This window comes from Saccopteryx bilineata, chromosome X (genome assembly GCF_036850765.1).
Source record: "Saccopteryx bilineata isolate mSacBil1 chromosome X, mSacBil1_pri_phased_curated, whole genome shotgun sequence".
NCBI lineage: Eukaryota > Metazoa > Chordata > Mammalia > Chiroptera > Emballonuridae > Saccopteryx > Saccopteryx bilineata.
In genome coordinates, this window is record NC_089502.1 from 95198857 (window position 1) to 95214892 (window position 16036).

At 39.4% G+C, this 16036-nt stretch overlaps 1 protein-coding gene across 1 annotated transcript in view; it reads right to left on the reverse strand.

The window, feature by feature from the left end:
* The window catches only part of EFHC2 (EF-hand domain containing 2), a 283160-nt gene that overhangs the window by 193730 nt on the left and 73394 nt on the right, over positions 1-16036 (reverse strand). The window contains exon 3 of the mRNA XM_066249383.1: positions 12154-12304. Within this exon, the coding sequence (XP_066105480.1) occupies positions 12154-12304 (151 nt within the window). The remainder of the gene's footprint in view (positions 1-12153; positions 12305-16036) is intronic.

Consider the following 16036-nt stretch of genomic DNA (forward strand, 5'->3'; position numbering starts at 1 on the left):
CACCAATAAAAAGGCACAGAGTAGCAGAATGGATTAAAAAAGAAAATCCAACCTTATGCTGCCTACAAGAAACTCATCTAAGTAACAAGGATAAAAACAAATTCAAAGTGAAAGGCTGGAAAACAATACTCCAAGCAAATAACATCCAAAAAAAAGCAGGTGTAGCAATACTCATATCGGATAATGCTGACTACAAGACAGGAAAAGTACTCAGAGACAAAAATGGCCATTTCATAATGGCTAAGGGGACACTGAATCAAGAAGACATAACAATTCTTAATATATATGCACCAAACCAAGGAGCACCAAAATATATAAGACAGCTACTTATTGATCTTAAAACAAAAACTGACAAAAATACAATCATACTTGGAGACCTCAATACACCGCTGACGGCTCTAGATCGGTCATCCAAACAGAGAATCAACAAAGACATAGTGGCCTTAAACAAAACACTAGAGCACCTGGATATGATAGACATCTACAGGACATTTCATCCCAAAGTGACTGAGTATACATTTTTCTCCAGTGTACATGGATCATTCTCAAGAACTGACCATATGTTGGGCCACAAAAACAACATCAGCAAATTCAGAAAAATTGAAGTTCTACCAAGCATATTTTCTGATCATAAAGCCTTGAAACTAGAATTCAACTGAAAAAAAGAGGAAAAAAATCCCACAAAAATGTGGAAACTAAACAACATACTTTTAAAAAATGAATGGGTCAAAGAAGAAATAAGTGCAGAGATCAAAAGATTTATACAGACTAATGAAAATGACAATACAACATATCAGAATCTATGGGATGCAGCAAAAGCTGTGATAAGAGGGAAGTTCATATCACTTCAGGCATATATGAACAAACAAGAGAGAGCCCAAGTGAACCACTTAACTTCCCACCTTAAGGAACTAGAAAAAGAAGAACAAAGACAACCCAAAAGCAGCCGAAGAAAGGAGATAATAAAAATCAGAGCAGAAATAAATGAATTAGAGAACAGAAAAACTATAGAAAAAATTAATAGAACAAGGAGCTGGTTCTTTGAAAAGATCAATAAAATTGACAAACCCTTGGCAAGACTTACCAAGGAAAAAAGAGAAAGAACTCATATAAACAAAATCCAAAATGAAAGAGGAGAAATCACCATGGACACCGTAGATATACAAAGAATTATTGTAGAATACTATGAAAAACTTTATGCCACTAAATTCAACAACCTAGAAGAAATGGATAAATTCCTAGAACAATACAACCTTCCTAGACTGAGTCAAGAAGAACCAGAAAGCCTAAACAGACCTATCAGTAGAGAAGAAATAGAAAAAATCATTAAAAACCTCCCCAAAAATAAAAGTCCAGGCCCTGACGGCTATACCAGCGAATTTTATCAAACATTCAAAGAAGACTTGGTTCCTATTCTACTCAAAGTCTTCCAAAAAATTGAAGAAGAAGCAATACTTCCAAACACATTTTATGAGGCCAACATAACCCTCATACCAAAACCAGGCAAGGATGGCACAAAAAAAGAAAACTACAGACCAATATCTCTAATGAATACAGATGCTAAAATACTAAACAAAATACTAGCAAATCGAATACAACAACATATTAAAAAAATAATACATCATGATCAAGTGGGATTCATCCCAGAATCTCAAGGATGGTTCAACATACGTAAAACGGTTAACGTAATACACCATATCAACAAAACAAAGAACAAAAACCACATGATCTTATCAATAGATGCAGAAAAGGCTTTCGATAAAATACAACACAATTTTATGTTTAAGACTCTCAACAAAATGGGTATAGAAGGAAAATATCTCAACATGATAAAGGCCATATATGATAAACCATCAGCTAACATCATATTAAATGGCACTAAACTGAAGGCTTTCCCCCTTAAATCAGGAACAAGACAGGGTTGTCCACTCTCTCCACTCTTATTTAATGTGGTACTAGAGGTTCTCGCCACAGCAATCAGACAAGACAAAGAAATAAAAGGCATCCATATCGGAAAAGAAGAAGTAAAGGTATCACTTTTTGCAGATGATATGATCCTATACATCGAAAACCCCAAAGAATCCACAAAAAGACTACTAGAAACAATAAGCCAATACAGTAAGGTCGCAGGATACAAAATTAACATTCAGAAGTCAATAGCCTTTCTATATGCCAACAATGAAACAACTGAGAAGGAACTCAAAAGAATAATCCCCTTCACGATTGCAACAAAAAAAATAAAATACTTAGGAATAAACATAACAAAGAATGTAAAGGACTTATATAATGAAAACTATAAACCATTGTTAAGGGAAATTGAAAAAGATATAATGAGATGGAAGAATATACCTTGTTCTTGGCTAGGAAGAATAAATATAATCAAGATGGCTATATTACCCAAAGCAATATACAAATTTAATGCAATTCCCATCAAACTTCCAATGACGTTTTTTAAAGAAATAGAGCAAAAAATCATCAGATTTATATGGAACTATAAAAAACCCCGAATAGCCAAAGCAATCCTAAAGAAAAAGAATGAAGCTGGGGGCATAACAATACCTGACTTCAAACTCTATTATAGGGCCACGACAATCAAAACAGCATGGTATTGGCAGAAAAATAGACACTCAGACCAATGGAACAGAATAGAAAGTCCAGAAATAAAACCACATATATATAGTCAAATAATTTTTGATAAAGGGGCCAACAGCACACAATGGAGAAAAGAAAGCCTCTTCAATAAATGGTGCTGGGAAAACTGGAAAGCCACATGCAAAAGAATGAAACTGGACTACAGTTTGTCCCCCTGTACTAAAATTAACTCAAAATGGATCAAAGATCTAAACATAAGACCTGAAACAATTAAGTACATAGAAGAAGACATAGGTACTCAACTCATGGACCTGGGTTTTAAAGAGCATTTTATGAATTTGACTCCAATGGCAAGAGAAGTGAAGGCAAAAATTAATGAATGGGACTACATCAGACTAAGAAGTTTTTGCTCAGCAAGAGAAACTGATAACAAAATAAACAGAAAGCCAACTAAATGGGAAATGATATTTTCAAACAACAGCTCAGATAAGGGCCTAATATCCAAAATATACAAAGAACTCATAAAACTCAACAACAAACAAACAAACAATCCCATAAAAAAATGGGAAGAGGATATGAACAGACACTTCTCCCAGGAAGAATTACAAATGGCCAACAAATATATGAAAAGATGCTCATCTTCTTTAGCTATTTGAGAAATGCAAATCAAAACAGCAATGAGATACCACCTCACACCTGTTCTATTAGCTATTATTAGCAAGACAGGTAATAGCAAATGTTGGAGAGGCTGTGGAGAAAAAGGAACCCTCATACACTGTTGGTGGGAATGTAAAGTAGTACAACCATTATGGAAGAAAGTATGGTGGTTCCTCAAAAAACTGAAAATAGAACTACCTTATGACCCAGCAATCCCTCTACTGGGTATATACCCCAAAAACTCAGAAACATTGATACGTAAAGACACATGCAGCCCCATGTTTATTGCAGCATTGTTCACAGTGGCCAGGACATGGAAACAACCAAAAAGCCCTTCAATAGATGACTGGATAAAGAAGATGTGGCACATATACACTATGGAATACTACTCAGCCATAAGAAATGATGTCATCGGAACATTTACAGCAAAATGGTGGGATCTAGATAACATGATACGAAGCGAAATAAGTAAATCAGAAAAAAACAGGAACTGCATTATTCCATACGTACGTAGGTGGGACATAAAAGTGAAACTAAGAGACATTGATAAGAGTGTGGTGGTTACGGGGGGGAGGGGGGAATGGGAGAGGGAAAGGGGGACGGGGAGGGGCACAAAGAAAACAAGATAGAAGGTGACAGAGGACAATCTGACTTTGGGTGACGGGTATGCATCATAATTGAACGACAAGATACCCTGGTCTTGTTATCTTTGAATATATGTATCCTGATTTATTGATGTCACCCCATTAAAAAAATAAAATTATTTAAAAAAAAATAACTTTTTTATATGTATAGATAATCTAATGCTTGTCTGGTAGCAAAAGAAGAAAAATATTTTAAATTCCACATCTCTGCATTTCCTCCCAGCCATTGAATGAGCCCCAAATTATAGCATGTTAGGTGGTCTAATGTTCTTTCCATTACTGCCTTCTTGCTTAGTTTTCCTTACCTAGTCTATGATCTTCCTTCAAACACCTCCCAGCTCCTTACCTCACCACTTTCCTACCTCTTTATTTCATGCTGTTCCTTTTTACCATTGTGCCTTCTCATCCATCTTTATCTGGGGAAAATTTTGAGGTATCAAATGTCTTCTCTAGTGGATAGTAGTGTTTCCTCCTCTGATCTCACAAAAAATCAGGTACCATTTATGGATGCCCGCATTGTACTAGGGGCACTGTGTAACACTTTTCCTCCCTTTTTTTCCTTCCCCCATCCCTCAATTTCTTCCTTCCTTTCTTTAACAAATAATCATTGAGCAGCCACCATGCACAAAGCACCTATCTTCACAGATCAATGACTTACTTTCACTCTTAATTTCAACTCTACTCTATTCAGTGACAATTCCTCCCCAAGGTCCAGGGGTTGCCAGATTTAGCAAATCAAAATATAGGATGCCTACTTAAATCTGAATTCCATATAAACAATGAATATTTTTTTTAGTATAAGTATGTCCCATGCAGTATTTGGGACATAGTTACACTAAAAACTTCACTGTTTATCTGATAACAAATCTAACTGGGCATCTTGTATTTCATTTGGCAACTTTACCACCATCTCTCCTCCACTTTATAAAATGCAGCACTTAAATATGGTATATGTCCAACATGAAGACATATGAATTACTGACTTATATTTTGTGGTTACATTTGCTTGATTAAGGTAGATTATCTTAAAAGTATAAATTATATATAGGAAATCCTACCCTGTTGAGGGGAAGAAACAATTAACTAATGGAGATCAGTGTTCTTAACCAAGGATAAGCAAAGAGGTTCTGATGATCACTGCCAACTGAGAACTGGTATACAGACCTTGCCAGAATATCACAGCACATTTCTTTTTTTTTTTTTTCTTTTTGTATTTTTCTGAAGCTGGAAACGGGGAGGCAATCAGACAGACTCCCGCATGTGCCCAACTGGGATCCACCCGGCACGCCCACCAGGGGGCGATGCTCTGCCCATCCGGAGCATCACTCTGTCGCGACCAGAGCCATTCTAGCGCCTGGGGCAGAGGCCAAGGAGCCATCCCCAGTGCCCGGGCCATCTTTGCTCCAATGGAGCCTCGGCTGCGGGAGGGGAAGAGAGAGACAGAGAGGAAGGAGAGGGGGAGGGGTGGAGAAGCAGATGGGCGCCTCTCCTGTGTGCCCTGGCCGGGAATCACACCCGGGGCTTCCACACGCCAGGTCAACGCTCTACCGCTGAGCCAACCGGCCAGGGCCTTACAGCACATTTCTAATCATTATCTTGTCTTTAGTACAGGTTTGTTTGGACTTGGTAATATTTGACAAACAATTTTTCTGTTAGATAATTGGAGGTAAAACTACTGGGATTAACCTCTGACATTTTTATCTTGGTGTAATATTGTTTTAAATATATATATTCCAAAAATTCTACAAATATAACACATCTAAACCAAAAAGAGAATGATATTCTGGCAAGAAATGAAAGCAAGCCTTGAAGTCCAACAGTGACTTGACTTATAACACACATATAGCTGTCAGTAAGGATTTGAGAATATTAAAAATATATTCTTCTGATTAGAAACTGCATATAACTGAATGCTTATTTTGGCACCACGCTAAGGGCTGCATCTTGTTTTTGGCTTATTCTAAACTTCTCCCTTCTTGAAAAAAAATTACATGATAGAAACAACTAAAAGGAAGGTTAAATCCAGGTGCACTAACTTCTAAATGATCAGTTCCACACAAAAACAAACAAACAAACAAACAAAAACAAAGAAAAAACAAAATACAGGTGCATCTGTGCTCTGAGTTCATTTGGAAAATATTGAAACCCTATAGAAGTGACAGGAACACCATCAGTACAGCACCTAAATAGGACACATGAACAGCAATCCTAGGCCATTCAAGACACAACTGAAAGAAACACTACTCCATCCCAGATCAGAGCCAGATTCATCAAGCTTGTTTTCTTTTCCTCAATTATTTAATTTAGAAAAGGCTATCAGGGGTCGTCAAACTTTTTATAAAAACCGCCCACTTTTGCAGTGCTGGTCGACCTGGTCCCTACCGTGCAACCAAACAGCGCCGTGATTGGCCCATCATGAAAGCTGGAACGCCCACTAGTGGGCGGTAGGGACCCAGTCGACCAGCACTGCAAAAGTGGGCGGTTTTTATAAAAAGTTTGACGATCCCTGGATCATCACCCTATTAAATTTAATTTGCTAAATAAAAATTTTTTAAAATGGTAAAAAAAAAAAAGCAAAGGCTAAAGAACGTATTTAAATGATTTTCTAGGGTCTCCTCTGTCCAAACCTTGCTTAACAAAAATCATCATATTAAATAATTCAAGGGAGACTGGTTTCTCACTAAACAAAGCTTGATGATAGAGTGGTTATTTGTGCTTGCCTTCCACAGGACTTTCTAGAGACCATCAGGTATCTCCTCTCTGCTGACAAATTCAGTCTCATTATATATCATGATTACTATGTATTCTGTACAGATCCTTTGAGCTGTGTCTTCACTTAGAAAAATGACCTAATCAGAAATCTGAAATTTTCACAAGCAACTTAAAAATTACCTTTTAAGGCCCTGGCCGGTTGGCTCAGCGGTAGAGTGTTGGCCTGGCGGGGAACCCGGGTTCGATTCCCGACCAGGACACATAGGAGAAGCGCCCATTTGCTTCCCCACCCCCTCCCCTCCTTCCTCTCTGTCTCTCTCTTCTGCCCCCCCCCCCCCCCCCGCAGCCGAGGCTCCATTGGAGCAAAGATGGCCCGGGTGCTGGGGATGGCTCCTTGGCCTCTGCCCCAGGCGCTAGAGTGGCTCTGGTCGCGACAGAGCGACGCCCGGAGGGGCAGAGCATCGCCCCCTGGTGGGCAGAGTTTCACCCCTGGTGGGCGTGCCGGGTGGATCCTGGTCGGGTGCATGCAGGAGTCTGTCTGAGTGTCTCTCCCCGTTTCCAGCTTCAGAAAGAAAAAAAAAATTACCTTTTAATCAGGGTGTTTTTTTTCTGAGTGTTTATAAATAACATTATTTACTACTTACATAAAAATTATTTTCAAGTAAATCATTATGATTATCGTCAATTTGCCTTTGGAGTCTGCCTATGTGAGATTTGAAATCAAGAGGTTGGTAGAATTGAAAACTCGTAAAAAAAAGCCTTTCTAAGATCCTCACAGAGGATCCTGCATTTCATTTGTCTTCTTGAATAGTTTAATAAAACTAAGATGGCCCTGGCTGGTTGGCTCAGTGGAAAGAGCATCAGCCCAGGGTACAGATGTACAGGGTTCAATCCCTGGTCAGGGCATACAAGAGAAGCAACCATCTGCTTCTCTCCCCTTCCTTTTCCCCCTTCTCTCCCTCTTCCCCTCCCACAGTCAGTGGCTCAGTTGGTTCCAGTATTAGCTCCAGGCACTGAAGGTACCTTGGTTGGTCTGACCACATCAGCCTCAGGCACTAAAAATAGCTTGGTTGATATGAGCATCAGTGGTTGGGGTGCATGTGGGAGTCCGTCTCACTATCTTGCCTCCTCTCAAAAAAAAAAACCCAAGAAAACAAACAAAAAAAAATTAAGACTCACTGGACAGGTGCCAGTGAGCTACAGGAATATAAGTGCTCATTTAAAGTAATAATAATAAAATGAAAGTCTCTAATGCAGGTTCAAAATGTCCTAGACCTCCAATTCATCATTTGTGTAAATTTGGTGTTATGTGGGGAAGGTAATCAAAACATAAGCAAAGCTTAGAGAAAATCAGAGTAAAGCACTTAAGTGCAAACATTTTTTTTTCTTATTAAGTGAGAGGCAAAGAGGCAGAGACAGACTTTGTGCCCTGACCAGGATCCACCCAGCAAGACCCTACCAGGTGATGCTCTGCCTGGCTGGGCTGCAGCTCTGTTGCTCAGAAACTGAGACCAAGGCCACGGGGCCATCCTCAGCACCTGGGGCCAACTTAGCTTGAACCATTTGAGCCATGGCTGTGGGTAGGGGAGAGAGGGAGGGAGGGAGGGAGGGAGGGAGGGAGGGAGGAAGAGAGAGAGAGAGAGAGAGAGAGAGAGAGAGAGAGAGAGAGAGAGATGGTGGGTGAGGGGGTAGAAACAGATGGTCACTTCTCCTGTGTGCTCTGACCAGGAATCAAACCTGGGATTTCCACATGCCAGGCCAATGGTCTACCGCTGAGCCAACTAGCCAGAGCCACTTAAGTGTAAACTTATATTTTTTTTTTCTGTTAAAGCAATACTGTCACTTACCTAATATACAAACTTAGGTAAAATAGATGCTCATAGAAATTGAAAGTTGTAATTTTTTCCTGAAATAATTCTTCAAACATTTTCTAACACATTGTTGTAAATCTTTAAAAACTGCCTTATATGTGTTAAAAATGATTGTATAAAGAGTCTAAAGACCTCTTGTCACCTTACAAAATAAAATGTCACACTTTCAATCTTAAAAAATTATGAAAATCTTTTTGAAAATACCAAGGCATTCCCATATTTCCTAAAAAATTTACCATTAAGTCATAAGTTCTCCAAATGAAAAGACCAGGGAGTAGAGTATATCACATTGTCTCCTCAAACTAATTCTCATCTTTTCCCTCCACTAGTAAAACCAAGCACAAACACTAAATCAAATCTTCATTTTCTTTCCTGAAGACACATGCCAAGGTTCCACTTGTCTGGTGGGCATTGCCATACAGGTGTCCCAACACTTTTTCAAAGGCCTCATGACCCAAACAAACACACCTCAGCTCCAACCCCAATGCTGCTCTTTGCTCCATGCTCCTGGGCTTTATTAATGCATCAACCACTTTGTGAGCTCCAAGGCAATCAGTTAAGACTCAGATAGAGCAGATTACCTCTCTAAGCCTGTTTCCTTTTCTGTGAAACCCGAGAGTGACCTACTTTAGAGAGTTGCTAGGAGATTAAATAAGATGATAAAGTAGGCACCATCAATATCCTGGTTTGGACATTCGGTATTTCTAACTTAAACAATTGCAAAACTCTTGGACTAGTCATCTTATTCCCTTTCCTCTCTAACCTGCTTGCTTATAAACTCCACAAGATAGCAGTGTAATGGGTCTTATGCCTTTTGTCCATTTCCCCAGATACCCAGCACACTGCCTGGAAGAGAACAGATTGACAATGCTGACTGGTTCTCAATTCAGCATCCAGACACAGTGAAGCCATATTCTAAGAAAAACCACAATCTCTAGAGCATTGATGGAAGTCCTCTGCATACTGACTCATCACAACCTTATTCTCAGAAGCCCATGGTCCCAAAATTTCTGTTTCTCCCCCTATAATCCACTGTAGTATATAAATATGGACCCACTGGGCCCAGATATGTAGTAAGCAAAAAGTTTATTTGGCATAGGTAGAAAATCATAAAATGTGTTAAATAATGATAAGTAGATAGTAAGAACAGCATGTATATGTTAAACACAGGAAGGGATGGGAAGACTAAGAGATAACTAATTTTCAGTATGTATTAAGTATACATGAGGCACCTGGACTCTAAATATTCATGATACACTAATCTACAAAGGGTTGTAGATATTCATGAGTACTCAATATTCATGAGACTTTAATTCGGCCACTCATTCATTGGTGACACTCATTCTGGCCCCATGCGCCCTTTGCCTAAGAAAGACAAACAAAGCCTATATTATTATTCAGCAGGCTTATTGATGAGCTGCAGCTGTAGCCAGACCCAGTTGTCCCTGCATCTCTCTGATAGAGTGTGTGCCATTAGCCCAAGGTCCCTTCTCTCTGTGGTCCTCCTTGAACTTTGTCTCTATTCTCCCAATCTAAATCATACTATTAGCAGGAAGGGCTGGTGTAGCAGAGAGAGAGAGAGAGGACCATTGCTTACCCCAAGATTCAGTTAGGTTGGTCATTCCACCTACTTGTACCCTGTCCTAAGTGTGTGAATCTATTTCATCCTGTTCCCTTTGCTTCTCGCTATATATTTGAAATTGTTTTAATGCATCATGTGATTGATGCACTTTAATGCATGAAGCTGCTGTTCTATGGTCTCTGTGAAAGCCTGCATGCATGCTTCTTAGAGGCCACCACTGCATCAAGGTATAATATCCCACAGGCAGTAATAACCCAGTATACTCTGGCTGCTGCATCAAGAACAGACTGTAGGAGGAGCAGAAATGGAAGCAGAGACCTATTAGGAAGCTATTCCACTACTCTAGTCAAGAAATAAGGGCAGTCTGGGTTAGGATGGTAGCAAAGGGGGTAAAGAGACATGAACAGATTCGACATGTGTTTTGCTAAGAGAATGAAGAACAAAGATGGTGGGAGTAAACAATATGAAAAGTAAATTAAGGCCCTGGCTGGTTGGCTCAGTGGTAGAATGTCAGCCTTGTGTGTGGAAGTCCCAGGTTCAATTCCCAGCGAGAGCACACAGGAGAGGTGCCCATCTGCTTCTCCACCCCTCCCCCTCTCCTTTCTCTCTCTCTCTCTCTCTCTCTCTCTCTTCCCCTCTTGTATCCAAGGCTCCATTAGAGCAAGGTTGGTCCGGGTGCTGAGGATGGCTCCATGGCCTCTGCCTTAGGTGCTAGAATGGCACCAGTTGCACTGAAGCAGTGCTCCAGATGGGCAGAGCATCACCCCCTAGTGCAGGTGGATCCCGATTAGGCTCATGCGGGTGTCTGCCTCTCTGCCTTCCCACTTCTCACTTTAAAAAAAGTAAATGAAGTAGCGACTATAGTCAGAGCAGGCAATTTCATAGCTTATGATATTGGAAATGGCAACACTCCAAAAGACAAAGAGATAATAATGTACCTAAGAACCATGGTTTGTCAGGGATCGAAGGGGCCTTGGGAGGTTATCTATACCAGACACCAAACAAACATGTGACCTCCTTCCTATATCTCTACTAAACTGTCAGTGAAAAATAATTCCAGACCTGCTCCCAGAGATTATCCATTTACATCAATGGCCAAACAAATATGTGACACCCCTCTCCTCTACCCAACCCTTACCATGCTCGTCCAGAGCCATCCAATAAAACTTCTGACAGCTGTCTTCCAGAAAATTATTCCTTTTATTGACATGAATTCTGATCTATTAGGTCCTGTCCTTGAGGATACAGAAATTTAGGTCACCCCTCCTCCACCCTTTAGATTCCTGAAGACCTTTTTATCTTTTTGCTATCAGGCACACCTGAGTCTTCCTTTTACAGATTTCACTTTTCACTATTTTACTTTACACATGACAAATGTTCAGTTCTTTCACCATCATAGTTAGTATCCTCTGAAGGCATAAAAAATTAGCATCATCCCATGTAAAGGATTAATAGCACAAACAGAAGAAATCAGTCACCTTCGCTTGTCTCTGCTAGGCTTCTAATAATGCAACTTAGAATTAGCTCCTGTGGTGGCCACATCACAGAGTTAACTCTTGCCTGGCTAAAGTGGAATATGGATAAAGAAGACTAGTATATTTGGGGTGAAGGAACAAAGGCCCTCTGTTGAAATAAAATCAAAGTCTGTAGTTAATGGGTATAAGGATGGGGAGAAGGTGGTTGAAGCAAATGGCAGTAAATTCAAGAAAGAAGAGTGAATACCAATCTGGAAGTGGCAGTAGAGAAGTCTTTTCTCTTGAGAGTGTTGTGAAGAAAGTAATGTGGTCATAGCAAAAAGATCAAAATGCTTGAAGAAAAAAGTCAAAGACATAGGAGAGTTTGCTCACACTAGATCAGCATCTGAAAGGATACAAGTATATCACAGAAGAGTGAGAGGAATGGCCAATGTGAGGTAGGGGGGAAAATCTGGTAAGTCACTGTTAATAACCACAACTAACAGCATGTTTATATTCACCACTACCAATAAGACACATAAGCAGTAGCATGGGCTCTTTATAAAAATCTAGAGAAACAGTATATAAGGACATAAGTTAGAAGTGAAACAAACAACTATAAGGCTGCTTTAAATAAATACCTTGAAGCAATCCGCTGTTTTTCACCTCTGGTTCATTTACTTGAATTGTGTCATCCTCAAGGTAGAAAAGAATTTTATAGCGTCTTATTCTATAGTTTTCTTGCCTTTTATCAGGTACTTCATCTTGTAGATAAGCATCAAAAGATAATACCTGTTGAAAAAATAATTAGAAACTAAGAAATAAAAAGAAATTCAGCAAACTCAAAATCAACAAAGCTGTTGCCTGTATACTTTTTGTTCCTGTAAAGAAAAAAAATTCAGATTTTGCCAGAAGACATATTATACACCAGCCATGAGAATGAATACACAATCCAAGTTTCAGTATATAAAGATTATTTTATATTTTCACCACTGTAAGGCCAGGAGCCGCCATTGTGGCCATTCACATGCAGGTTCCCATTGAATTTAGGCAGACGGTAAAGAAATGGCGGAGTCGGAGGATGGTGGGACATTCTGTTTATTGGTGTCTCACCAAGACAGGCAAGCCACAAGAGAAGACAAAGCTCCTGGGAAAAGAAAACCTGCTTTTCCCATGAAGGGCAAGGGATCAGGGAGGCCCCTGCAATGGTGATAGCAGGAACTGAGAGAGAGCAAGCTCCCGATCTGCCCCACTTTATAGTGTAGAAATCAAAACCTTTAATCCAATATACAAACAAGGAAGTCTCTGATACAAAGTCACTTATCTGAGGCATAATGGGATTCCTCATGAGAGTGCACCACCCCACATCATGCAATCAGTCAAGGGTGTGGGGAAAGGCTTAGTCTTAAGACTAAGCCTTAGGCCGGCCGACCCGGCCTGCTTATAGCTTGTCCCCCACACCCAATACAAACTATAAGCGAGCAAACATATATATCATATTTACAAACTTATTTGACCAACAACCACCATCTGGTCAGAATGAAGAAATGATATTAAATCAATAAATCCATCATTCAGTTCTACCATAAATTGAACTAGCGTCTTTGGAATTTCACAGTGGGATTCTATATGTATGTTTTATAGACAAAATAATATTCTTTCTCACAAGATGAATATAAGTTTTGCATTTTTCCCATTAAAAATAACAAAAAAACTGTCTTAGTTCTAGGGTAAAATGATCCTTTCTGGTCCTGCTGATTGCTTGCCTTGAGAGAAATTCAAACAAGCAGGTCTGAAATTCTTTCAGCACACCAGAGACTCCACCTTACACTTCTTTAGGAACCTCAGAGAGCCCAGTTCAACGCCAGACCCAGTCTTATCTTACACTGTGTGTATGTTTGCATGGATGTGTATGTTTGTTAGAATCTACCTCTCAGGTAGGAGAGGTAGATTCTAAAATTAGAGATAATCAAAACTACCCTTGAAAATTCCTTACTAACTTTGGAAAACTGTGCCTCTCAGTAATACAACAGCCCATTTTTCTCCCACGTTGATGCAAAGGACTGACTGCCTCTTTGTTGAAGATCAATTGAAATAGCTTCCTTAGGCTTAGGTGCCATGTTGAATGAAATAAAACAACAACAGATTTTTAACCATTGGAATAACTGTTCACATTGTGACATGCTCACATGCTGAAGACAGTAATTTAGGACAACCGAGGGAACAGTAGATTTAGGCTACTATTGCAAGCTTGACTTGGGGCACAGGCACCTTGAAAGCTCTATTTTAATATTCCCTTTGCTCCCATTTTTTTTTATCAACTTTTATCCCTGAAGTTGCCAATTTTAATTGTGCATATGAAGTAACACCAGGGTAATTCAACATGGACAATATGATAGATATGAATGAGACTGGGGTAGTCAGTTATGCTAATTAGGAATATGTGCTCAGGGAGTGTTTAGCAAATTTCTATAAGCAATTCCCTTTTGTGATTGGCCTGCATACTGGCATTTATAGTAAAAATACCCCTCTACGGACTCCACCTCTGACTCCCCAAAGCACATGTAGAAGCCCCTATTGCAGGGTCTATAGTACTTGCCGCAGTGCTATTAAAACTAGGAGGTTACGGAATGCTACAAATCACAACCCTTCTCAACCCGCTCACAAGTAACATAGCCTACCCATTTATAATGCTCTCACTATGAGGCATGATTATGACAAGCTCAATTTGTTTACGTCAAACAGACCTAAAATCACTAATTGCCTATTCATCAGTAAGTCATATAGCCCTGGTGATTGTAGCCATTCTCATCCAATCCCCATGAAGCTACATAGGGACCACTGCTCTAATAATTGCCCACGGACTAACCTCCTCTATACTATTTTGCTTGGCCAATTCCAATTACGAGCGAGTCCATAGTCGAACTATAATCTTAGCTCGTGGCCTGCAAACCATTTTACCTCTTATAGCCTCCTGATGACTTTTAGCAAGCCTTACTAACTTAGCCCTTCCCCCTACTATTAACTTAATTGGAGAACTATTTGTAGTTATAGCAACATACTCTTGATCAAACATATCCATTATCCTCATAGGACTAAATATTATTATCACCACCCTTTGTTCCCTATATATACTAATCGTAACTCAACGAGGTAAACATACCCACCACATTAATAACATTAAGCCCATCTGGGCTTAATGTTACACACGAGAAAATACACTAATAGCAATACACCTAGTACCCCTACTCCTCCTATCAATTAATCCAAAAATCATCCTGGGTACATTATACTGTAAATATAGTTTAATAAAAACCCTAGATTGTGAATCTAGTAATAGGGTCTAAACCCCCTTATTTACCGAAGAAGTGAGCAAGAACTGCTAACTCATGCCACCGCGTTTAAAACCGCGGCTTTTTCAAACTTTTAAAGGATAGTAGTTATCCGTTGGTCTTAGGAACCAAAAAATTGGTGCAACTCCAAATAAAAGTAATAAACCTATTTAATATATCTATCGTATTAGCACTACTTCTACTGACCATGCCAATCACAGCAACAACCTTTAACCTAGACAAAACCAAACTACCCAAATTACATTAAGACCATAGTCTCATACTCCTTCGCAGCTAGCCTAATTCCAACCCTATTATTTGTGTATTCTCATCAAGAAATAGTAATCTCGAACTGACATTGAATTACAATTCAAACAATTAAATTAACACTCAGCTTTAAATTCGACTACTTCTCAATACTATTTATACCAGTAGGATTGTTCGTAACCTGATCTATTATAGAATTCTCAATATGATATATACACTCAGACCCTAATATTAACCGCTTCTTTAAATACCTACTAATATTTCTAATTACAATAATAATTCTAGTTACAGCCAACAACCTGTTTCAGCTTTTTATTGGTTGAGAAGGAGTAGGAATTATATCTTTCCTACTCATCGGATGATGATATGGCCGCGCAGACGCCAACACCGCTGCCCTCCAAGCAATCCTATATAACCGAATTGGAGATATTGGCTTTATTGCTTCTATAGCATAATTTATAATCAACTCCAATACATGAGAGCTTCAACAGATCTTCGCACTAAACCTAGAAAATACAAACTTCCCACTAATAGCTCTACTCCTGGCTGCCACTGGAAAATCTGTCCAATTTGGACTCCACCCATGACTCCCCTCTGCCATGGAGGGCCCCACACCTGTCTCTGCCCTACTGCACTCAAGTACTATAGTTGTCGCAGGGGTATTCCTATTGATTCGATTTTACCCTATAATAGAAAACAACAAACTAGTACAAACTATAGTCTTATGCCTAGGAGCTATTACAACCCTGTTTACAGCGGTCTGCGCCCTTACCCAAAATGACATTAAAAAAATCGTTGCCTTTTCCACCTCTAGCCAGCTAGACTTAATAATAGTAACTATTGGAATTAATCAGCCCCACTAAGCATTCCTCCACATCTGCACACGCTCATTTTTCAAAGCTATACTATTTATATGCTCCGGATC